We start from the raw sequence: 23075 nt of genomic DNA on the forward strand, positions 1-23075 counted from the left end.
AGTACGATGTGTTGCAGAAATGACGTCATGGGTTCACCGCTGTGAGGTTCAGGCCGTGACTGAAGTGAGCTGCACCATCTGCGTCACTTCTGGGGCGGGCTGCGGGGCTACTATTGTTAGGCTGGAAAGGGCCAAATAATGATGGCTCTTCCCACCCTAATAATATCAGCCACCAATTGTCTGCTGTATCTTGGTTAGGTTTAGAGAAATGGGGGGGACCAACCTCAAAAAAAAAAAAAAATAATAAATAACAGCTGGCTAGCCTTCTATCAAGGTTATCTATTCTTTCTTTTGATCTATTGTTATTTTTTTTCTTTTTAAAATGCAGTCAAAAACGCATGCAAAACGTAGTGTTTAGTTATCAGATTCCCAGAGGGTGCTTTTTTTTTTTTTGTCGTCAAACCAACAACGGAGCGTGTGCACACAGAAGTGGAAGGAAGCGATTCTTTGCCAGTAGTAAAGATGCTGCGTGCACACTTCCGGTTCTAGTGTGGAAACGGAAGTCTAGCGCGCACACCGCGTATTATGAAAGATAAGCCGCTCTCCATAGCAACGCTTGTACATAGTGGGCGGGGCTACGAAGAGAGCAGAGCATGCGCACTAAAAAATCCTGGGAAAATGGCGGAGGATGCTGCGGTTTGCTATGAAAGCCGAGGAGAGGAAGGCCGTGATTCCAGGTCAGCAACACCGAGACCACAGGTGAGGAATATAGCGCCGAGTCCAGGGGGCTCCCGTGTGTGGCGCTACCTCTCCCGAACAGCACGCCCCCTGCTGTATAACACCCCCCCACACCGCCTGACTCTGACGACCCCCAATTTCCTGTATAGGACCCAACCTCCCTCTGTCTGGGACGCCCCCCCCCCCCCTCCCCTCCTGTCTGGGACGCCCCCCCTCCCTTCCCTCCTGTCTGGGACGCCCCCCCCTCCCTTCCCTCCTGTCTGGGACGCCCCCCCTCCCTTCCCTCCTGTCTGGACGCCCCCCCTCCCTTCCTCCTGGCCGTCCTGTCTGGGACGCCCCCCCTCCCTTCCCTCCTGTCTGGACGCCCCCCCTCCCTTCCCTCCTGTCTGGGACGCCCCCCCTCCCCTTCCCTCCTGTCTGGGACGCCCCCCCTCCCTTCCCTCCTGTCTGGGACGCCCCCCCTCCCTTCCCTCCTGTCTGGGACGCCCCCCCCCCTCCCCTCCTGTCTGGGACGCCCCCCCCCCCCCCTCCCCTCCTGTCTGGGACGCCCCCCCCCCCCTTCCCTCCTGTCTGGGAGGCCCCCCCCCCCTTCCCTCCTGTCTGGGACGCCCCCCCCCCCCTCCCTCCTGTCTGGACGCCCGCCCCCTACCTCCTGTCTGGGACCTCGTCCCCCCCCCTTCCCTCCTGTCTGGGACCTCGTCCCCCCCCCCTTCCCTCCTGTCTGGGACCATCGTCCCCCCCCCTTCCCTCCTGTCTGGACCTCGTCCCCCCCCCCCTTCCCTCCTGTCTGGACGGTCGTCCCCCCCCCCCTTCCCTCCTGTCTGGGACGTCCGTGGCCCCCCCCCCCTTCCCTCCTGTCTGGGACGTCGTCCCCCCCCCCCTTCCCTCCTGTCTGGGACGTCGTCCCCCCCCCCCCCTTCCCTCCTGTCTGGGACGTCGTCCCCCCCCCCCCCTTCCCTCCTGTCTGGGACGTCGTCCCCCCCCCCCTTCCCTCCTGTCTGGGACGTCGTCCCCCCCCCCCCCTTCCCTCCTGTCTGGGACGTCGTCCCCCCCCCCTTCCCTCCTGTCTGGGACGGTCGTCCCCCCCCCCCCTTCCCTCCTGTCTGGGACGTCGTCCCCCCCCCCCTTCCCTCCTGTCTGGGACGTCGTCCCCCCCCCCTTCCCTCCTGTCTGGGACGCCCCCCCTCACACTTCCCTCCTGTCTGGTGACGCCCCCCCTCCCTTCCCTCCTGTCTGGGACGCCCCCCCCCCCCCTCCCTCCTGTCTGGGACGCCCCCCTCCCTTCCCTCCTGTCTGGGACGCCCCCCCTCCCTTCCCTCCTGTCTGGGACGCCCCCCCTCCCTTCCTCCTGTCTGGGACGCCCCCCCCTCCCTTCCCTCCTGTCTGGGACGCCCCCCCTCCTTCCCTCCTGTCTGGGACGCCCCCCCTCCCTTCCTCCTGTCTGGGACGCCCCCCCTCCCTTCCCTCCTGTCTGGGACGCCCCCCCTCCTTCCCTCCTGTCTGGGACGCCCCCCCCCCCCTCCCCTCCTGTCTGGGACGCCCCCCCCCCCTCCCTCCTGTCTGGGACGCCCCCCCCCCCCTCCCCTCCTGTCTGGGACGCCCCCCCCCTCCCCTCCTGTCTGGGACGCCCCCCCCCCCTCCCCACCTGTCTGGGACGCCCCCCCCCCTTCCCTCCTGTCTGGGAGGCCCCCCCCCCTTCCCTCCTGTCTGGACGCCCCCCCCCCCCTCCCTCCTGTCTGGGACGCCCCCCCCCTTCCCTCCTGTCTGGACCTCGTCCCCCCCCCCCCTTCCCTCCTGTCTGGGACCCTCGTCCCCCCCCCCCTTCCCTCCTGTCTGGGACCTCGTCCCCCCCCCCTTCCCTCCTGTCTGGGACCTCGTCCCCCCCCCCCCCTTCCCTCCTGTCTGGGACCTCGTCCCCCCCCCCCCCTTCCCTCCTGTCTGGACGTCGTCCCCCCCCCCCCTTCCCTCCTGTCTGGACGCCCCCCCCCCCCTCCCTCCTGTCTGGGACGCCCCCCCCCTTCCCTCCTGTCTGGGACCTCGTCCCCCCCCCCTCCCTCCTGTCTGGGACCTCGTCCCCCCCCCTTCCCTCCTGTCTGGGACCTCGTCCCCCCCCCCTTCCCTCCTGTCTGGGACCTCGTCCCCCCCCCCCTTCCCTCCTGTCTGGGACCTCGTCCCCCCCCCCCCCTTCCCTCCTGTCTGGGACGTCGTCCCCCCCCCCCTTCCCTCCTGTCTGGGACGCCCCCCCTCCACTTCCTCCTGTCTGGGACGCCCCCCCTCCCTTCCCTCCTGTCTGGGACGCCCCCCCCCCCCCCTCCCCTCCTGTCTGGGACGCCCCCCCCCCCTTTCCCTCCTGTCTGGGACGCCCCCCCCCCCCTCCCTCCTGTCTGGGACGCCCCCCCCCCTTCCCTCCTGTCTGGGACCTCGTCCCCCCCCCTTCCCTCCTGTCTGGGACCTCGTCCCCCCCCCCTTCCCTCCTGTCTGGGACGTCGTCCCTCCCCCCCCCTTCCCCTCCTGTCATGGGACGTCGTCCCCCCCCCCCTTCCCTCCTGTCTGGGACGTCGTCCCCCCCCCCCCTTCCCTCCTGTCTGGGACGTCGTCCCCCCCCCTTCCCTCCTGTCTGGGACGCCCCCCCTCCACTTCCCTCCTGTCTGGGACGCCCCCCCTCCACTTCCCTCCTGTCTGGGACGCCCCCCCTCCACTTCCCTCCTGTCTGGGACGCCCCCCCTCCACTTCCCTCCTGCCTGGGACGCCCCCCCCTCCTTCCTTCTGCCTAGGATGCCATATCCCCCTCCTTACTAGGATGCCTGGCCCCCCCCTCCTGTCTAGGGCGCCCCCTCCGGTATAGGGCGCACCCCCCTCCTCCGCCTCCTGTCTCCTCACCCCCCCTCCCCTCCCCTCCCGTGTAGGATGTCTCCTCACCCCCCCTCCCCTCCCGTGTAGGATGTCTCCTCACCCCCCCCTCCCCTCCCGTGTAGGATGTCTCCTCACCCCCCCCCCTCCCCCTCCCGTGTAGGATGTCTCCTCACCCCCCCTCCCCTCCCGTGTAGGATGTCTCCTCACCCCCCCTCCCCTCCCGTGTAGGATGTCTCCTCACCCCCCCCCCCCTCCCCTCCCCCCCCCCCTCGCCCTCCCGTGTAGGATGTCTCCTCGCCCCCCCCCCCCCCCCCTCCCCTCCCTTGTAGGATGTCTCCTCACCCCCCCCCTCCCCTCCTGTGTAGGATGTCTCCTCACCCCCCCCTCCCCTCCCGTGTAGGATGTCTCCTCACCCCCCCCCCCCCTCCCCCTCCCGTGTAGGATGTCTCCTCACCCCCCCCCTCCCCTCCCGTGTAGGATGTCTCCTCACCCCCCCCTCCCCTCCCGTGTAGGATGTCTCCCTCATCCCCCCCCTCCCCTCCCGTGTAGGATGTCTCCTCACCCCCCCCTCCCCTCCCGTGTAGGATGTCTCCTCACCCCCCCCTCCCCTCCGTGTAGGATGTCTCCTCACCCCCCCCCTCCCCTCCCCGTGTAGGATGTCTCCTCACCCCCCCCCTCCCCTCCCGTGTAGGATGTCTCCTCACCCCCCCCCCCCTCCCCTCCCGTGTAGGATGTCTCCTCACCCCCCCCCCTCCCCTCCCGTGTAGGATGTCTCCTCACCCCCCCCTCCCCTCCCGTGTAGGATGTCTCCATCACCCCCCCCCCTCCCCTCCCGTGTAGGATGTCTCCTCACCCCCCCCCTCCCCTCCCGTGTAGGATGTCTCCTCACCCCCCCCCCTCCCCTCCCGTGTAGGATGTCTCCCTCACCCCCCCCCCCTCCCCTCCCGTGTAGGATGTCTCCCCCACCCCCCCCCCCCTCCCCTCCCGTGTAGGATGTCTCCTCACCCCCCCCCCTCCCCTCCCGTGTAGGATGTCTCCTCACCCCCCCCCCTCCCCTCCCGTGTAGGATGTCTCCTCACCCCCCCCCCCTCCCCTCCCGTGTAGGATGCTCCTCACCCCCCCCCTCCCCTCCCGTGTAGGATGTCTCCTCGCCCCCCCCTCCCCTCCCGTGTAGGATGTCTCCTCGCCCCCCCCTCCAATCCCGTGTAGGATGCCTCCTCACCCCCCCTCCCCCTCCCCGTGTAGGACGTGCCGCGCCCCCTGTATAACTCTTCTCTTATCTCTCAGGCTGCAGAGATGTGAGGTGGGATCGGCCCCCGGACCTGTTGCTGCTGACGATGAGGTATGATCCCCTGGCTGTGTCCCCCTCCCCCACGTGCAGTGTTACCCCCTCACCTGTGCCCCTCGCTGTCTTCTGCAGGGCCCCCCTTTCCACCAGATTTGTGATGCCCAAGCCAGTGAGTCCAGATTTGCGCGGAGTCGTGACAGGCCGCTACGTCCTCGCAGTCCGCTGTTCCCGGCCGGGCGATCACCTCGCTGAGGACCGTCAGCCAGGAGCGCTGCGCCCCCTCCAATGTCAGCACCGCCCCCAAACTGCGGCCGCTGCCCCCTCCCCAGTCCGGGAGGAGAGGTGTAAGCCGGAGCGTGGACGCAGCAGCCAGAGGACGGAGACCGTCAGCAAGAAGGGGCCGATGAAAGCCAATCATCTGATCAAGGTCACCGTCGCAGCCCCGGGCCGCCACCAAACTGCCCAACCCGTCCCCGCCGCGCTGCCCCCGGGGCCTCTCCAGGTCCAAATCCGTCAGTCACACGGACCTGAGAGAGAGGACGGAGAGCGGGGGCCCGGTCAGAGAGAGGAGCGCGTCCACCAGCCGGAAAAACCACCGCTGGACACCACCGCCCTGAGGAGGAGCAGCTCCCTGCAGCGAGGGGGCGCACTGCCCACCCTGGAGAGAGACAGCCGGACCCCCCAGATCAAGAAACTTCCACCCTCTCCGGTGAGAAGCCCATCATCACTGCCTCCAGCTGGGGGACTACAACTCCCAGCATGCTCCAATAGTGTATGACTGGCAGGGGCATGCTGGGAGTTGTAGTTTCGCCATCTTGTGACCTGCCAAGGTGCCCCGTGTGTGGCAGCGTGCGCCCCTCCCCCAGCTACTTAATCCCAGGAGATGAGCCGCCGAGGCACCTTGGACAGTCACAATCCGGATGAGGCTCCTGTAATCCCCGCAGTGTCTCCGGAGCGCGGACACCGCAGCACCCCGCACCATGCCCGGCCTGCAGGCACAGGGGCTGCTGGAGCTGCCGCAGAAGCTGCAGCGCACCTTGGCCGACCGGAAGCAGCTGGACATCTCCGAGACCGTGGTCCATACAGCCGTGATGGGGCTCCTGCTCATGAGCGGCGAGGTAACGGGGGGCGCTGCCTGTCCCCCACTAGTGGCTGGACTCACCCCTGCCGTCTCTTCCTCTCCGCAGCCCCCTCCTGTCCTCGGCTCCGGACGCGTCGGACTGCGCAATTTAGGCAACACGGTGAGTGAGCAGCTTGTGTGGTAAGTGCGGACTACTGATGCCAGCAAACCCGGGGACAGAACTCTACACGAGCAGGGCATGCCATAACCCCAAACACTGCCCCTTTAAGTCTCTGTCAGATGCACCCTGCGGTGTCTGAGCCGCCATGTCTGTTCCCGCAGTGTTTCCTGAACGCCGTCCTGCAGTGTCTCAGCAGCACGCAACCTCTCCGCGACTATGTCCTGCGCCAGGAGTACCGCCAGGAGCACTCAGCGAGCGGCAGGACATCACAGGAGCTCACCGAGGGTACGACACGCGCCCAGCCCCTCCCCCAGCGCTACAAGACCCGCCCACAGGTGCCGCTGACATCACCGCTCACTTATTACTTTCAGCCTTCGCTGAATGTCATCACCTCATTATGGAGCCCAGAGGCCCCGGACACCGCAAACCCAGCGCGACTGCGAGCCACGTTCCAGAAATACGTCCCGTCCTTCACTGGCTACAGGTAAGAGCCACATCCCATAATGTCATTATCAGGGACGGAGAGGCGGTGTTCTCAGTGATGTCACCGCTGATCTCTGGTGATGGATAGGCGGTGTCTCAGTGATGTCACCGCTGATCTCTGGTGATGGATAGGAGGTGTTCTCAGTGATGTCACCGCTGATCTCTGGTGATGGATAGGAGGTGTTCTCAGTGATGTCACCGCTGATCTCTAGTGATGGATAGGAGGTGTTCTCAGTGATGTCACCGCTGATCCTCTGGTGATGGATAGGAGGTGTTCTCAGTGATGTCACCGCTGATCTCTGGTGATGGATAGGAGGTGTTCTCAGTGATGTCACCGCTGATCTCTGGTGATGGATAGGAGGTGTTCTCAGTGATGTCACCGCTGATCTCTGGTGATGGATAGGAGGTGTTCTCAGTGATGTCACCGCTGATCTCTGGTGATGGATAGGAGGTGTTCTCAGTGATGTCACCGCTGATCTCTAGTGATGGATAGGCGGTGTTCTCAGTGATGTCACCGCTGATCTCTGGTGATGGATAGGAGGTGTTCTCAGTGATGTCACCGCTGATCTCTGGTGATGGATAGGAGGTGTTCTCAGTGATGTCACCGCTGATCTCTGGTGATGGATAGGAGGTGTTCTCAGTGATGTCACCGCTGATCTCTGGTGATGGATAGGAGGTGTTCTCAGTGATGTCACCGCTGATCTCTGGTGATGGATAGGAGGTGTTCTCAGTGATGTCACCGCTGATCTCTGGTGATGGATAGGAGGTGTTCTCAGTGATGTCACCGCTGATCTCTGGTGATGGATAGGAGGTGTTCTCAGTGATGTCACCGCTGATCTCTGGTGATGGATAGGAGGTGTTCTCAGTGATGTCACTGCTGATCTCTGGTGATGGATAGGAGGTGTTCTCAGTGATGTCACCGCTGATCTCTGGTGATGGATAGGAGGTGTTCTCAGTGATGTCACCGCTGATCTCTGGTGATGGATAGGAGGTGTTCTCAGTGATGTCACCGCTGATCTCTGGTGATGGATAGGAGGTGTTCTCAGTGATGTCACTGCTGATCTCTAGTGATGGATAGGCGGTGTTCTCAGTGATGTCACTGCTGATGGATAGGAGGTGTTCTCAGTGATGTCACCGCTGATCTCTGGTGATGGATAGGCGGTGTTCTCAGTGATGTCACCGCTGATCTCTGGTGATGGATAGGTGGTGTTCTCAGTGATGTCACCGCTGATCTCTGGTGATGGATAGGAGGTGTTCTCAGTGATGTCACTGCTGATCTCTAGTGATGGATAGGCGGTGTTCTCAGTGATGTCACTGCTGATCTCTGGTGATGGATAGGAGGTGTTCTCAGTGATGTCACCGCTGATCTCTGGTGATGGATAGGAGGTGTTCTCAGTGATGTCACCGCTGATCTCTGGTGATGGATAGGTGGTGTTCTCAGTGATGTCACCGCTGATCTCTGGTGATGGATAGGAGGTGTTCTCAGTGATGTCACCGCTGATCTCTGGTGATGGATAGGAGGTGTTCTCAGTGATGTCACTGCTGATCTCTGGTGATGGATAGGAGGTGTTCTCAGTGATGTCACCGCTGATCTCTGGTGATGGATAGGAGGTGTTCTCAGTGATGTCACCGCTGATCTCTGGTGATGGATAGGTGGTGTTCTCAGTGATGTCACTGCTGATCTCTGGTGATGGATAGGAGGTGTTCTCAGTGATGTCACCGCTGATCTCTGGTGATGGATAGGAGGTGTTCTCAGTGATGTCACTGCTGATCTCTGGTGATGGATAGGAGGTGTTCTCAGTGATGTCACTGCTGATCTCTGGTGATGGATAGGAGATGTTCTCAGTGATGTCACCGCTGATCTCTGGTGATGGATAGGCGGTGTTCTCAGTGATGTCACCGCTGATCTCTGGTGATGGATAGGAGGTGTTCTCAGTGATGTTACTGATGGATAGGCGGTGTTCTCAGTGACGTCACCGCTGATCTCTGGTGATGGATAGGCGGTGTTCTCAGTGATGTCACTGCTGATCTCTAGTGATGGATAGGAGGTGTTCTCAGTGACGTCACCGCTGATCTCTGGTGATGGATAGGAGGTGTTCTCAGTGATGTCACTGCTGATCTCTAGTGATGGATAGGAGGTGTTCTCAGTGACGTCACCGCTGATCTCTGGTGATGGATAGGAGGTGTTCTCAGTGATGTCACTGCTGATCTCTGGTGATGGATAGGAGGTGTTCTCAGTGACGTCACCGCTGATCTCTGGTGATGGATAGGAGGTGTTCTCAGTGATGTCACTGCTGATCTCTGGTGATGGATAGGTGGTGTTCTCAGTGATGTCACCTCTGATCTCTGGTGATGGATAGGAGGTGTTCTCAGTGATGTCACCTCTGATCTCTGGTGATGGATAGGAGGTGTTCTCAGTGATGTCACTGCTGATCTCTGGTGATGGATAGGCGGTGTTCTCAGTGATGTCACCGCTGGTCTCTGGTGATGTCACCGCTGGTCTCTGGTGATGTCACCGCTGGTCTCTGGTGATGTCACCGCTGGTCTCTGGTGATGTCACCGCTGGTCTCTGGTGATGTCACCGCTGGTCTCTGGTGATGTCACCGCTGGTCTCTGGTGATGTCACCGCTGGTCTCTGGTGATGGATAGGAGGTGTTCTCGTGATGTCACTGCTGATCTCTGGTGATGGATAGGCGGTGTTCTCAGTGATGTCACTGCTGATCTCTGGTGATGGATAGGCGGTGTTCTCAGTGATGTCACCGCTGGTCTCTGGTGATGTCACCGCTGGTCTCTGGTGATGTCACCGCTGGTCTCTGGTGATGGATAGGTGGTGTTCTCAGTGATGTCACCGCTGGTCTCTGGTGATGTCACCGCTGGTCTCTGGTGTCCTCTCAGTCAGCAGGACGCTCAGGAGTTTCTGAAGTTTTTCATGGACAGAATTCATACAGAAATCAACAGGAAGTGCAGGAAATCTCCCAGCATCCTCTCTGATGTCAGGCGTCCCATATCTGTGGAGCCCACTGACTCTCTCAGGTAACGGGGTGTCTCCATGTTTTGGGGTCTGTCGGGGGAGGGTCTATGTCATGGGGCTCTGACTTGTGGCTTCTTTCTTCTTAGTGATGATGAGCGAGCCAATCATATGTGGAAGAAGTACCTGGAGCGCGAGGACAGTAAGGTGGTCGGTACGTCAGTGGTCGGGGGCAGCACTCACCGGGGCTCAGGTCACTGATCTCTTACACTCCATTCACCAACAAAGATGCTGAACAATTTTCACTAGTATAGCAGGTGTGATGGCAGCTCTGGAGGTGAGTTGAGGGTAATTGCTGTGATTGCAGCTCTGAAGCTGAATGGATTGTAACAGCAATCAGTGTAGCTCTGGAGGTGAGTTGAAGACAACTGCTGAGTTTAGCTCTGGAGGTGAATTGAGGGTAACTGCTGTGATTGCAGCTCTGGAGGTGAGTGGAGTGCAACTGCTGTGATTGCAGCTTTGAAGGTGAGTGGAGTCCAAATGCTGTGATTGCAGCTCTGAAGGTGAGTGGAGGGTAATGATTGTGATTGAAGCTGTGGAGGTGAGTGGAGGGTACCTGCTGAGTGCAACTGTGGAGGTGATTGCAGCTCTGGAGGTGAGTGGAGGGTACCTGGTGAGTGCAGCTGTGGAGGTGAGTGGAGGGTACCTGCTGAGTGCAGCGGTGGAGGTGAGTGCAGTTGTGGAGGTGAGTGGAGGGTACTTGCTGAGTGCAGCTGTGGAGGTGAGTGGAGGGTACCTGGTGAGTGCAGCTGTGGAGGTGAGTGGAGGGTACCTGCTGAGTGCAGCTGTGGAGGTGAGTGCAGCTGTGGAGGTGAGTGTACAGTGCTGCTGTGTGCGGTGCAGCTGTGGAGGTGAGTGCAGCTGTGGAGGTGAGTGCATAGTGCTGCTGTGTGCGGTGCAGCTGTGGAGGTGAGTGCAGCTGTGGAGGTGCGTGCATAGTGCTGCTGTGTGCGGTGCAGCTGTGGAGGTGAGTGCAGCTGTGGAGGTGAGTGCATAGTACTGCTGTGTGCGGTGCAGCTGTGGAGGTGAGTGCATAGTGCTGCTGTGTGTGGTGCAGCTGTGGAGGTGAGAGCAGCTGTGGAGGTGCGTGCATAGTGCTGCTGTGGAGGTGCGTGCTGCTGTGTGCGGTGCAGCTGTGGAGGTGTGTGCATAGTGCTGCTGTGTGCGGTGCAGCTGTGGAGGTGAGTGCAGCTGTGGAGGTGAGTGCATAGTGCTGCTGTGTGCGGTGCAGCTGTGGAGGTGCGTGCATAGTGCTGCTGTGTGCGGTACAGCTGTGGAGGTGCGTGCATAGTGCTGCTGTGTGCGGTACAGCTGTGGAGGTGAGTGCATAGTGCTGCTGTGTGCGGTGCAGCTGTGGAGGTGCGTGCATATTGCTGCTGTGTGCGGTGCAGCTGTGGAGGTGCGTGCATAGTGCTGCTGTGTGCGGTGCAGCTGTGGAGGTGAGTGCATAGTGATGCTGTGTGCGGTGCAGCTGTGGAGGTGCGTGCATAGTGCTGCTGTGTGCGGTGCAGCTGTGGAGGTGGGTGCATAGTGCTGTGTGCGGTGCAGCTGTGGAGGTGGGTACATAGTGCTGCTGTGTGCTGTGCAGCTGTGAAGGTGAGTGCAGCTGTGGAGGTGAGTGCATAGTGCTGCTGTGTGCGGTGCAGCTGTGGAGGTGAGTGCATAGTGCTGCTGTGTGCGGTGCAGCTGTGGAGGTGAGTGCAGCTGTGGAGGTGCGTGCATAGTGCTGCTGTGTGCGGTGCAGCTGTGGAGGTGAGTGCAGCTGTGGAGGTGAGTGCATAGTACTGCTGTGTGCGGTGCAGCTGTGGAGGTGAGTGCATAGTGCTGCTGTGTGTGGTGCAGCTGTGGAGGTGAGTGCAGCTGTGGAGGTGCGTGCATAGTGCTGCTGTGGAGGTGAGTGCAGCTGTGGAGGTGCGTGCTGCTGTGTGCGGTGCAGCTGTGGAGGTGTGTGCATAGTGCTGCTGTGTGCGGTGCAGCTGTGGAGGTGAGTGCAGCTGTGGAGGTGAGTGCATAGTGCTGCTGTGTGCGGTGCAGCTGTGGAGGTGCGTGCATAGTGCTGCTGTGTGCGGTACAGCTGTGGAGGTGCGTGCATAGTGCTGCTGTGTGCGGTACAGCTGTGGAGGTGAGTGCATAGTGCTGCTGTGTGCGGTGCAGCTGTGGAGGTGCGTGCATATTGCTGCTGTGTGCGGTGCAGCTGTGGAGGTGCGTGCATAGTGCTGCTGTGTGCGGTGCAGCTGTGGAGGTGAGTGCATAGTGATGCTGTGTGCGGTGCAGCTGTGGAGGTGCGTGCATAGTGCTGCTGTGTGCGGTGCAGCTGTGGAGGTGGGTGCATAGTGCTGTGTGCGGTGCAGCTGTGGAGGTGGGTACATAGTGCTGCTGTGTGCTGTGCAGCTGTGAAGGTGAGTGCAGCTGTGGAGGTGAGTGCATAGTGCTGCTGTGTGCGGTGCAGCTGTGGAGGTGGGTGCATAGTGCTGCTTTGTGCGGTGCAGCTGTGGAGGTGCGTGCATAGTGCTGCTGTGTGCGGTGCAGCTGTGGAGGTGGGTGCATAGTGCTGCTGTGTGCGGTGCAGCTGTGGAGGTGAGTGCAGCTGTGGAGGTGGGTGCATAGTGCTGCTGTGTGCGGTGCAGCTGTGGAGGTGGGTGCATAGTGCTGCTGTGTGCGGTGCAGCTGTGGAGGTGCGTGCATAGTGCTGCTGTGTGCGGTGCAGCTGTGGAGGTGGGTGCATAGTGCTGCTGTGTGCGGTGCAGCTGTGGAGGTGAGTGCAGCTGTGGAGGTGAGTGCATAGTGCTGCTGTGTGTGGTGCAGCTGGGGAGGTGCGTGCATAGTGCTGCTGTGTGCGGTGCAGCTGTGGAGGTGTGTGCATAGTGCTGCTGTGTGCGGTGCTGCTGTGGAGGTGGGTGCATAGTGCTGCTGTGTGCGGTGCAGCTGTGGAGGTGGGTGCATAGTGCTGCTGTGTGCGGTGCAGCTGTGGAGGTGGGTGCATAGTGCTGCTGTGTGCGGTGCAGCTGTGGAGGTGGGTGCATAGTGCTGCTGTGTGCGGTGCAGCTGTGGAGGTGGGTGCATAGTGCTGCTGTGTGCGGTGCAGCTGTGGAGGTGGGTGCATAGTGCTGCTGTGTGCGGTGCAGCTGTGGAGGTGGGTGCATAGTGCTGCTGTGTGCGGTGCAGCTGTGGAGGTGGGTGTATAGTGCTGCTGTGTGCGGTGCAGCTGTGGAGGTGCGTGCATAGTGCTGCTGTGTGCGGTGCAGCTGTGGAGGTGGGTGCATAGTGCTGCTGTGTGCGGTTCAGCTGTGGAGGTGAGTGCAGCTGTGGAGGTGGGTGCATAGTGCTGCTGTGTGCGGTGCAGCGCTCTCCTGACTCTTGCCTCCTCTGCAGATCTGTTTGTGGGGCAGCTGCGGAGCTGCCTGAGCTGCCAGTGCTGCGGTCACCGCTCGCCCACCTTTGAGGTGTTCTGTGATCTGTCCCTTCCCATCCCCAAGGTGAGTAAATGGCCGATGCCTAAAGGGGGCGCTGTCCTCTGAGCTGAGGTGCGGCAGTGCACGGTGCTCTCTAGCACCTCCTGGAGGTTGTCTCGTGTCCTGCAGCGGCCGCACATTCCTGGGTTGTTCATTATTACGGCTAATGCCTGGCCTGTAACCTAGGACTGCGATATTACATGGGACTGCAGACGACATTGGTGGTGTGAGATGGGACTGCAGGTTACATGGGACTGTTTGGGTGGTGATGTGTCAGCACTATATTTTTAACCCCTTGTTCCCGTCTTCTCTCTGCAGAAAGGCCTTAGCGGGGGGAAGGTTTCCCTCCTGGACTGCCTCACCCTCTTCACCAAGGAGGAGGAGCTGAATTCAGAGAACGCCCCGGTAATGGCGCTGGGGGCTGCGTACACGTAACGGGGGCGCGGTGCCGGCACGTAATAACCGTATCACGTCTCTGACAGGTCTGTGACCGCTGCCGGCAGAGGACAAAAAGCACAAAGAAGCTGAGCGTGCAGCGCTTCCCCCGCATCCTCGTCCTGCGTATCCAGCCCTCGTGCAGCAGGGGGCGCCGCTCGCCTCTGCCTATATACAGCTCCATCCGCTCTCAGGCACCAGCCTGTACCGCCATGTTTATTTTCCTTAACTCTTCACCTCCCAGACCTGAACAGATTCTCCACCACCCGGTTCTCCATAAAGAAGTGCTCAGTGTTCGTGGATTTCCCACTGCACAGACTCAACCTAAAGGAATTCGCCAGCGAGAAAGCCGGTACGGGGGCGGGGCAGGTGTATATATGTATACCCCCGGGGGGGCCGGAGCTGCACTCTCACTCCTGGGATATCACACTAATCCCTCCTGTCCGGATCTGCACTCTCAGGTCTCAGCTCCGGATTAGGATTATTAAGTGAAGTTTTTGCAGATTATGGAAGAAAGTCACCTGCAGCCGCACAAGTCGGAAAGGAGTGAGGAGCGGGGGCATCACCCGGTGCCGTGGCGGGGGCATCACCCGGTGCCGTGGCGGGGGCATCACCCGGTGCCGTGGCGGGGGCATCACCCGGTGCCGTGGCGGGGGCATCACCCGGTGCCGTGGCGGGGGCATCACCCGGTGCCGTGGCGGGATTACTCAGTGTTTGGCGTGATAGGGGGCTCTCTCAGTGCTTTGGTGTGGCGGTGGGATCACCCGATGCTCTGGTGGGTCAAGGAAATCCCCAATGCTCTGGTGGGGCGTGGGGGATCACTCTGTGCTCTGGTGTGGCAAGGAAATCACCTGGTGTCTGGCGTGGAGGGGGGCTCTCCCGGTGCTCTGGCGGGACGGGGGGGCTCTCCCGGTGCTCTGGCGGGACGGGGGGGCTCTCCCGGTGCTCTGGCGGGACGGGGGGGCTCTCCCGGTGCTCTGGCGTGGCGGGGGGCTCTCCCGGTGCTCTGGCGTGGCGGGGGGCTCTCCCGGTGCTCTGGCGTGGCGGGGGGCTCTCCCGGTGCTCTGGCGTGGCGGGGGGCTCTCCCGGTGCTCTGGCGTGGTACCTGTGGTTTCCTTGGTGTCACACATGGCCGGAGGCTCGGAGTCGTGTGATCGCCCGTTTAGCTGCCTCTGTCCATTGCTTTGCAGGGAGTCCTGTGTACAACCTCTACGCTCTGTGCAATCACTCGGGCAGCGTGCACTATGGACACTACACGGCCTACTGTAAGGACCGTTCCGGATGGTTTGCTTACAACGACTCCCGGTCAGTCCCGCCTCCTCCTCCGTCTTCAGCCGCCCACCAGACCCCGGGGTAACGTCTCCTTCTCTTCCGCAGGGTCAGTCCCATCACCGAGGCTCAGGTGCAGTCCAGCGAGGCCTACGTCCTGTTCTACCAGCTCGAGGACACTGGAATAAAGAAGTGAGAAGCTCCTCTGGGGCGGGGCTATAATGTCAGCTGACAGGCCGATAAACCAATGGGATTGGCCGCTGTTCTTCATGTGATAGAAGCAATAAAGAGTCGGTCACACTAGACCGGAGACTGTGAGGCGATGTGGACTGTTCCTGGGACCTCGTGGGTGTGCGGAGCTTTCAGGTCAGGTCTGATCGCACCTCCCCCGTGGAACCACAAGTCCCAGCCGGTTCGGTGATAGCTTTACTGTTTACCAGGATTGGACTCAAAATAGAGAAATTGCACCTTTTAAATGTAATATGGCTGCCATTACTGCTCCCACCCAGCTTTCCTAGAGCCCAGAATAGCAACCAGTATGGCTGCCCCAGGGGACACCGCAGGAGTGCAGAAAAGCTGGATGAGCCTCAGAATGGACATGCTGACTATCTCCCCCGCTCAGGAGAGAAGGACTGGTCCACTCAAGGACTGGTGTATACTGGGGGGACTGGTGTATACTGGGGGGACTGGTGTATACTGGGGGGACTGGTGTATACCTCAGCCCCTGTGTACGTTGTGTGTGCGGTTGTGTCCATCACTGCCCCCCACATGACGCAAGCGCTGTCTGTCACCCCAATTACATTTTTGGTACAGAAATGTTTCTATATAAAACCCTGAGACTCGGGGGGCGCAAAGTAAACATCTCGTACACCCCAGAAATGTGTCCGTGTGGTCAGTGAGAGAAGACGCAGTACTGTCACCCGACCACCGGGGGCAGCGCTGACCGGGAACTCCGCACTGCAAGTATGTACTGAATGGCTGCACTACGAATAGCCATCGCCTGACCCCCAAATATTGCCCTGCCCCCCCAAATATTGCCCTGCCCCCCCAAATATTGCCCTGCCCCCTGAATATTACCGTGCACTCGAGTATCAGTGCCCTGCACCCCGAATATTATCCTGCCCCCCCGAGTATTACCCTGCACCCCGACTATTGCCCTGCCCCCCGAGTATCAGTGCCCTGCAACCCGAGTATTGCCCTGCCCCTGAGTATCATTGCCCTGCCCCCCTAAATATTAGACTGCCCCCTGAATATTACCCTGCACCCGAATATCCGTGCCCTGCACCCCGCATATTATCCTGCCCTGTGTGTGTGATGAAGGGCAGAGCCTGCGTGTGATAAGGAGGTGCGGAGCCTGCGTGTGATAAGGAGGTGCGGAGCCTGCGTGTGATGAGGAGGAGCGGGGCCTGCGTGTGATGAGGAGGAGCGGGGCCTGCGTGTGATAAGGAGGAGCGGGGCCTGCGTGTGATGAGGAGGAGCGGGGCCTGCGTGTGATGAGGAGGAGCGGGGCCTGCGTGTGATGAGGAGGAGCGGGGCCTGCGTGTGATGAGGAGGAGCGGGGCCTGCGTGTGATGAGGAGGAGCGGGGCCTGCGTGTGATGAGGAGGAGCGGGGCCTGCGTGTGATGAGGAGGAGCGGAGCCTGCGTGTGATGAGGAGGGGAGGAGCCTGCGTGTGATGAGGAGGAGGAGCGGGGCCTGCGTGTGATGAGGAGGAGGAGCGGAGCCTGCGTGTGATGAGGAGGAGCGGGGCCTGCGTGTGATGAGGAGGAGGAGCGGAGCCTGCGTGTGATGAGGAGGGGAGGAGCCTGCGTGTGATGAGGAGGAGCGGGGCCTGCGTGTGATGAGGAGGAGGAGCGGAGCTTGCGTGTGATGAGGAGGGGAGGAGCCTACGTGTGATGAGGAGGAGCGGAGCCTGCGTGTGATAAGGAGGAGCGGAGCCTGCGTGTGATGAGGAGGGGAGGAGCCTGCGTGTGATGAGGAGGAGGAGCGGGGCCTGCGTGTGATGAGGAGGAGGAGCGGAGCCTGCGTGTGATGAGAAGGAGCGGGGCCTGCGTGTGATGAGGAGGAGCGGAGCCTGCGTGTGATGAGGAGGAGCGGAGCCTGCGTGTGATGAGGAGGAGCGGAGCCTGCGTGTGATGAGGAGGGGAGGAGCCTGCGTGTGATGAGGAGGAGGAGCGGGGCCTGCGTGTGATGAGGAGGAGGAGCGGAGCCTGCGTGTGATGAGGAGGAGCGGAGCCTGCGTGTGATGAGGAGGAGCGGAGCCTGCGTGTGATGAGGAGGAGCGGGGCCTGCGTGTGATGAGGAGGAGCGGAGCCTGCGTGTGATGATGAGGAGGAGCGGAGCCTGCGTGTGATGAGGAGGGGAGGAGCCTGCGTGTGATGAGGAGGAGGAGCGGAGCCTGCGTGTGATGAGGAGGAGGAGCGGGGCCTGCGTGTGATGAGGAGGAGGAGCGGAGCCTGCGTGTGATGAGGAGGAGCGGGGCCTGCGTGTGATGAGGAGGAGGAGCGGAGCCTGCGTGTGATGAGGAGGGGAGGAGCTTGCGTGTGATGAGGAGGAGGAGCGGGGCCTGCGTGTGATGAGGAGGAGGAGCGGAGCCTGCGTGTGATGAGGAGTAGCGGAGCCTGCGTGTGATGAGGAGAAGCGGAGCCTGCGTGTGATGAGGAGGGGAGGAGCCTGCGTGTGATGAGGAGGAGCGGAGCCTGCGTGTGATAAGGAGGAGCGGAGCCTGCGTGTGATGAGGAGGAGCGGAGCCTGCGTGTGATGAGGAGGAGGAGCGGAGCCTGCGTGTGATAAGGAGGAGCGGAGCCTGCGTGTGATGAGGAGGAGCGGAGCCTGCGTGTGATGAGGAGGAGGAGCGGAGCCTGCGTGTGATGAGGAGGGGAGGAGCCTGCGTGTGATGAGGAGGAGCGGGGCCTGCGTGTGATAAGGAGGAGCGGAGCCTGCGTGTGATGAGGAGGGGAGGAGCCTGCGTGTGATGAGGAGGGGAGGAGCCTGCGTGTGATGAGGAGGAGCGGGGCCTGCGTGTGATGAGGAGGGGAGGAGCCTGCGTGTGATGAGGAGGAGCGGAGCCTGCGTGTGATGAGGAGGAGCGGGGCCTGCGTGTGATGAGGAGGAGCGGAGCCTGCGTGTGATGAGGAGGGGAGGAGCCTGCGTGTGATGAGGAGGAGCGGGGCCTGCGTGTGATGAGGAGGGGAGGAGCCTGCGTGTGATGAGGAGGAGCGGAGCCTGCGTGTGATGAGGAGGAGCGGGGCCTGCGTGTGATGAGGAGGGGAGCCTGCGTGTGATGAGGAGGAGGAGCGGAGCCTGCGTGTGATGAGGAGGAGCGGAGCCTGCGTGTGATGAGGAGGGGAGGAGCCTGCGTGTGATGAGGAGGAGCGGAGCCTGCGTGTGATGAGGAGGAGCGGGGCCTGCGTGTGATAAGGAGGAGCGGAGCCTGCGTGTGATGAGGAGGGGAGGAGCCTGCGTGTGATGAGGAGGAGCGGGGCCTGCGTGTGATGAGGAGGAGCGGAGCCTGCGTGTGATGAGGAGGAGCGGGGCCTGCGTGTGATGAGGAGGGGAGGAGCCTGCGTGTGATGAGGAGGAGCGGAGCCTGCGTGTGATGAGGAGGAGCGGGGCCTGCGTGTGATGAGGAGGAGCGGGGCCTGCGTGTGATGAGGAGGAGCGGAGCCTGCGTGTGATGAGGAGGAGCGGGGCCTGCGTGTGATGAGGAGGAGCGGGGCCTGCGTGTGATGAGGAGGAGCGGAGCCTGCGTGTGATGAGGAGGAGCGGAGCCTGCGTGTGATGAGGAGGAGCGGAGCCTGCGTGTGATGATGAGGAGGAGCGGAGCCTGCGTGTGATGATGAGGAGGAGCGGAGCCTGCGTGTGATGAGGAGGAGCGGGGCCTGCGTGTGATGAGGAGGAGCGGAGTCTGCGTGTGATGAGGAGGAGCGGAGCCTGCGTGTGATGATGAGGAGGAGCGGGGCCTGCGTGTGATGATGAGGAGGAGCGGGGCCTGCGTGTGATGATGAGGAGGAGCGGAGCCTGCGTGTGATGATGAGGAGGAGCGGAGCCTGCGTGTGATGAGGAGAAGCGGAGCCTGCGTGTGATGAGGAGGAGCGGAGCCTGCGTGTGATGAGGAGGGGAGGAGCCTGCGTGTGATGAGGAGGAGCGGGGCCTGCGTGTGATGAGGAGCGGAGCCTGCGTGTGATGAGGAGGAGCGGGGCCTGCGTGTGATGAGGAGGAGCGGGGCCTGCGTGTGATGAGGAGGAGCGGAGCCTGCGTGTGATGAGGAGGAGCGGGGCCTGCGTGTGATGAGGAGGAGCGGGGCCTGCGTGTGATGAGGAGGAGCGGAGCCTGCGTGTGATGAGGAGGAGCGGAGCCTGCGTGTGATGAGGAGGAGCGGAGCCTGCGTGTGATGAGGAGGAGCGGGGCCTGCGTGTGATGAGGAGGAGCGGAGCCTGCGTGTGATGAGGAGGAGCTGGGCCTGCGTGTGATGAGGAGGAGCGGAGCCTGCGTGTGATGAGGAGGAGCGGAGCCTGCGTGTGATGAGGAGGAGCGGAGCCTGCGTGTGATGAGGAGGAGCGGAGCCTGGGTGTGATGAGGAGCGGAGCCTGCGTGTGATGAGGAGGAGCGGAGCCTGCGTGTGATGAGGAGGAGCGGGGCCTGCGTGTGATGAGGAGGAGCGGGGCCTGCGTGTGATGAGGAGGAGCGGAGCCTGCGTGTGATGAGGAGGAGCGGGGCCTGCGTGTGATGAGGAGGAGCGGAGCCTGCGTGTGATGAGGAGGAGCGGAGCCTGCGTGTGATGAGGAGGAGCGGAGCCTGCGTGTGATGAGGAGGAGCGGAGCCTGCGTGTGATGAGGAGGAGCGGAGCCTGCGTGTGATGAGGAGGAGCGGAGCCTGCGTGTGATGAGGAGGAGCGGAGCCTGCGTGTGATGAGGAGGAGCGGAGCCTGCGTGTGATGAGGAGGAGCGGAGCCTGCGTGTGATGAGGAGGAGCGGGGCCTGCGTGTGATGAGGAGGAGCGGGGCCTGCGTGTGATGAGGAGGAGCGGAGCCTGCGTGTGGTGAGGAGGAGCGGAGCCTGCGTGTGATGAGGAGGAGCGGAGCCTGCGTGTGATGAGGAGGAGCGGGGCCTGCGTGTGATGAGGAGGAGCGGAGCCTGCGTGTGATGAGGAGGAGCGGAGCCTGCGTGTGATGAGGAGGAGCGGGGCCTGCGTGTGATGAGGAGGAGCGGGGCCTGCGTGTGATGAGGAGGAGCGGAGCCTGCGTGTGGTGAGGAGGAGCGGAGCCTGCGTGTGATGAGGAGGAGCGGGGCCTGCGTGTGATGAGGAGGAGCGGGGCCTGCGTGTGATGAGGAGGAGCGGAGCCTGCGTGTGATGAGGAGGAGCGGAGCCTGCGTGTGATGAGGAGGAGCGGAGCCTGCGTGTGATGAGGAGGAGCGGAGCCTGCGTGTGATGAGGAGGAGCGGGGCCTGCGTGTGATGAGGAGGAGCGGAGCCTGCGTGTGATGAGGAGGAGCGGAGCCTGCGTGTGATGAGGAGGAGCGGAGCCTGTGTGTCATGATGAGGAGCGGAGCCTGTAAAGGTCACACGTGCTGTAATCTTATAAACGTGATGTTCTCATTCACAGCGGAGCCTCCACATAGAGGCTGCAGAGGACGGCTGGAGGCCGGAGCAGTTGGCTTTAGTGTCCTTCCCCGTTAAGTAAAATGTGACCACACTGGACTCCTATCCCTCTCTGGGAAAGCTGGGTGACCATCACTGGCCGCAGCACAGGAGCCTGGGAAAGCTGGGTGAGCATCACTGGCCGCAGCACAGGAGCCTGGGAAAGCTGGGTGACCATCACTGGCCGCAGCACATGAGCCTGGGAAAGCTGGGTGACCATCACTGGCCGCAGCACAGGAGCCTGGGAAAGCTGGGTGACCATCACTGGCCACAGCACAGGAGCCTGGGAAAGCTGGGTGAGCATCACTGGCCGCAGCACTGGAGCCTGGGAGAGATCCTGCCCTCCCCGAGCGTCACACGGATCAGTGTCAGCGAGGGATTATGGAAATGGCATGTAAATATTTGTGGAGGTAAAGGATCCGGTGTACACAGCTCCCCGCACCCAGGGACACCGGTGTACACAGCTCCCCGCACCCAGGGACACCGGTGTACACAGCTCCCCGCACCCAGGGACACCGGTGTACACAGCTCCCCGCACCCAGGGACACCGGTGTACACAGCTCCCCGCACCCAGGGACACCGGTGTACACAGCTCCCCGCACCCAGGGACACCGGTGTACACAGCTCCCCACACCCAGGGACACCGGTGTACACAGCTCCCCGCACCCAGGGACACCGGTGTACACAGCTCCCCGCACCCAGGACACCGGAGTACACAGCTCCCTGCACCCAGGGACACCGGTGTACACAGCTCCCTGCACCCAGGACACCGGAGTACACAGCTCCCTGCACCCAGGACACCGGAGTACACAGCTCCCCGCACCCAGGGACACCGGTGTACACAGCTCCCCGCACCCAGGACACCGGAGTACACAGCTCCCTGCACCCAGGACACCGGTGTACACAGCTCCCCGCACCCAGGGACACCGGTGTACACAGCTCCCCGCACCCAGGGACACCGGTGTACACAGCTCCCCGCACCCAGGGACACCGGTGTACACAGCTCCCCGCACCCAGGGACACCGGTGTACACAGCTCCCCGCACCCAGGACACCGATGTACACAGCTCCCTGCACCCAGGACACCGGTGTACACAGCTCCCCGCACCCAGGGACACCGGTGTACACAGCTCCCCACACCCAGGACACCGGAGTACACAGCTCCCTGCACCCAGGACACCGGTGTACACAGCTCCCCGCACCCAGAGCCGCCGTCTGGTGTACACAGCTCCCCGCACCCAGATCCCCCGTCTGGTGTACACAGCTTTGCATCCAGAGCCCCCGTCTGGTGTACACAGCTCCCCGCACCAGAGGAGCCATCCAGTGTACACAGCTGCCCCCACCCAGAGCCCCCGTCCGGTATACACGGCTCCCCGCACCCAGGGACCCTGTTCGGTGTACACAGCTCCCCGCACCCAAAGGAGCCGTCCAGTGTACACAGCTCCCCGCACCCAGGGTCACTGGTGTACACAGCTTCCTGCACCCAGAAACGCCATTTGGTGTATATAGCTTTCTGCCCCCAGACACCCCGTCCGGTGTACACAGCTCCCCACACCCAGAGAGCCCGTCCGGTGTACACAGCTCCCCGCACCCAGAGCCCCCATCTGGTGTACACAGCTCCCCGCACCCAGAGGAGCCGTCCAGTGTACACAGCTCCCCGCACCCAGGGGTCACCGGTGTACACAGCTCCCCGCACCCAGGGACACCGGTGTACACAGCTCCCCGCACCCAGGGACACCGGTGTACACAGCTCCCCGCACCCAGAGGAGCCGTCCAGTGAACACAGCTCCCCGCACCCAGGGTCACCGGTGTACACAGCTCCCCGCACCCAGGGACACCGGTGTACACAGCTCCCCGCACCCAGGGACACCGGTGTACACAGCTCCCCGCACCCAGGGACACCGGTGTACACAGCTCCCCGCACCCAGGGACACCGGTGTACACAGCTCCCCGCACCCAGGGACACCGGTGTACACAGCTCCCCGCACCCAGGGACACCGGTGTAGACAGCTCCCCGCACCCAGGGACACCGGTGTAGACAGCTCCCCGCACCCAGGGACACCGGTGTAGACAGCTCCCCGCACCCAGGGACACCAGTGTAGACAGCTCCCCACACCCAGGGACACCGGTGTACGCAGCTCCCCGCACCCAGAGAACCCGTCCAGTGTACACAGCTCCCCGTACCCAGAGAGACCAGTGTACACAGCTCCCCGCACCCAGAGACCCCATCCGGTGTACACAGCTCCCCGCACCCAGAGACCCCATCCGGTGTACACAGCTCCCCGCACCCAGAGACCCCATCCGGTGTACACAGCTCCCCGCACCCAGAGACCCCATCCGGTGTACACAGCTCCCCGCACCCAGAGACCCCATCCGGTGTACACAGCTCCCCGCACCCAGAGACCCCATCCGGTGTACACAGCTCCCCGCACCCAGAGACCCCATCCGGTGTACACAGCTCCCCGCACCCAGAGACCCCATCCGGTGTACACAGCTCCCCGCACCCAGAGACCCCATCCGATGTACACAGCTCCCCGAACCCAGAGACGCCATTTGGTGTATATAGCTTTCCGCCCCCAGACACCCCGTCCGGTGTACACATCTCCCCGCACCCAGAGACTCCCGTATAGTATCACCGCTGATCTCTGGTGATGCATAGGCGGTGTTCTCAGTGATGTCACCGCTGATCTCTGGTGATGGATAGGAGGTG

At 62.3% G+C, this 23075-nt stretch overlaps 2 protein-coding genes across 2 annotated transcripts in view; both read left to right on the forward strand.

The window, feature by feature from the left end:
- Window positions 1–646: 646 nt before the first annotated feature.
- Window positions 647–14008, forward strand: USP21 (ubiquitin specific peptidase 21). Its single transcript, XM_075329820.1, is given in 17 exon segments — window positions 647–699; window positions 4819–4873; window positions 4952–4983; window positions 4986–5021; window positions 5024–5140; window positions 5143–5264; window positions 5266–5406; window positions 5409–5528; window positions 6007–6060; window positions 6222–6544; window positions 9439–9576; window positions 9661–9725; window positions 12944–13047; window positions 13342–13428; window positions 13506–13584; window positions 13703–13810; window positions 13920–14008. Coding segments are annotated over 16 exon segments (1620 nt in total). The 5' UTR covers window positions 647–699; window positions 4819–4868.
- Window positions 14009–14654: 646 nt separating this feature from the next.
- Window positions 14655–23075, forward strand: part of B4GALT3 (beta-1,4-galactosyltransferase 3) — a 41291-nt gene continuing 32870 nt past the window's right edge. Inside the window, exons 1-2 of the mRNA XM_075330200.1 lie at window positions 14655–14763; window positions 14836–14919. Of these exons, the coding sequence (XP_075186315.1) occupies window positions 14740–14763; window positions 14836–14919 (108 nt within the window). The 5' untranslated portion in view covers window positions 14655–14739. The remainder of the gene's footprint in view (window positions 14764–14835; window positions 14920–23075) is intronic.

The sequence above is a fragment of the Anomaloglossus baeobatrachus genome, chromosome 12 (genome assembly GCF_048569485.1).
Source record: "Anomaloglossus baeobatrachus isolate aAnoBae1 chromosome 12, aAnoBae1.hap1, whole genome shotgun sequence".
Lineage (NCBI taxonomy): Eukaryota > Metazoa > Chordata > Amphibia > Anura > Aromobatidae > Anomaloglossus > Anomaloglossus baeobatrachus.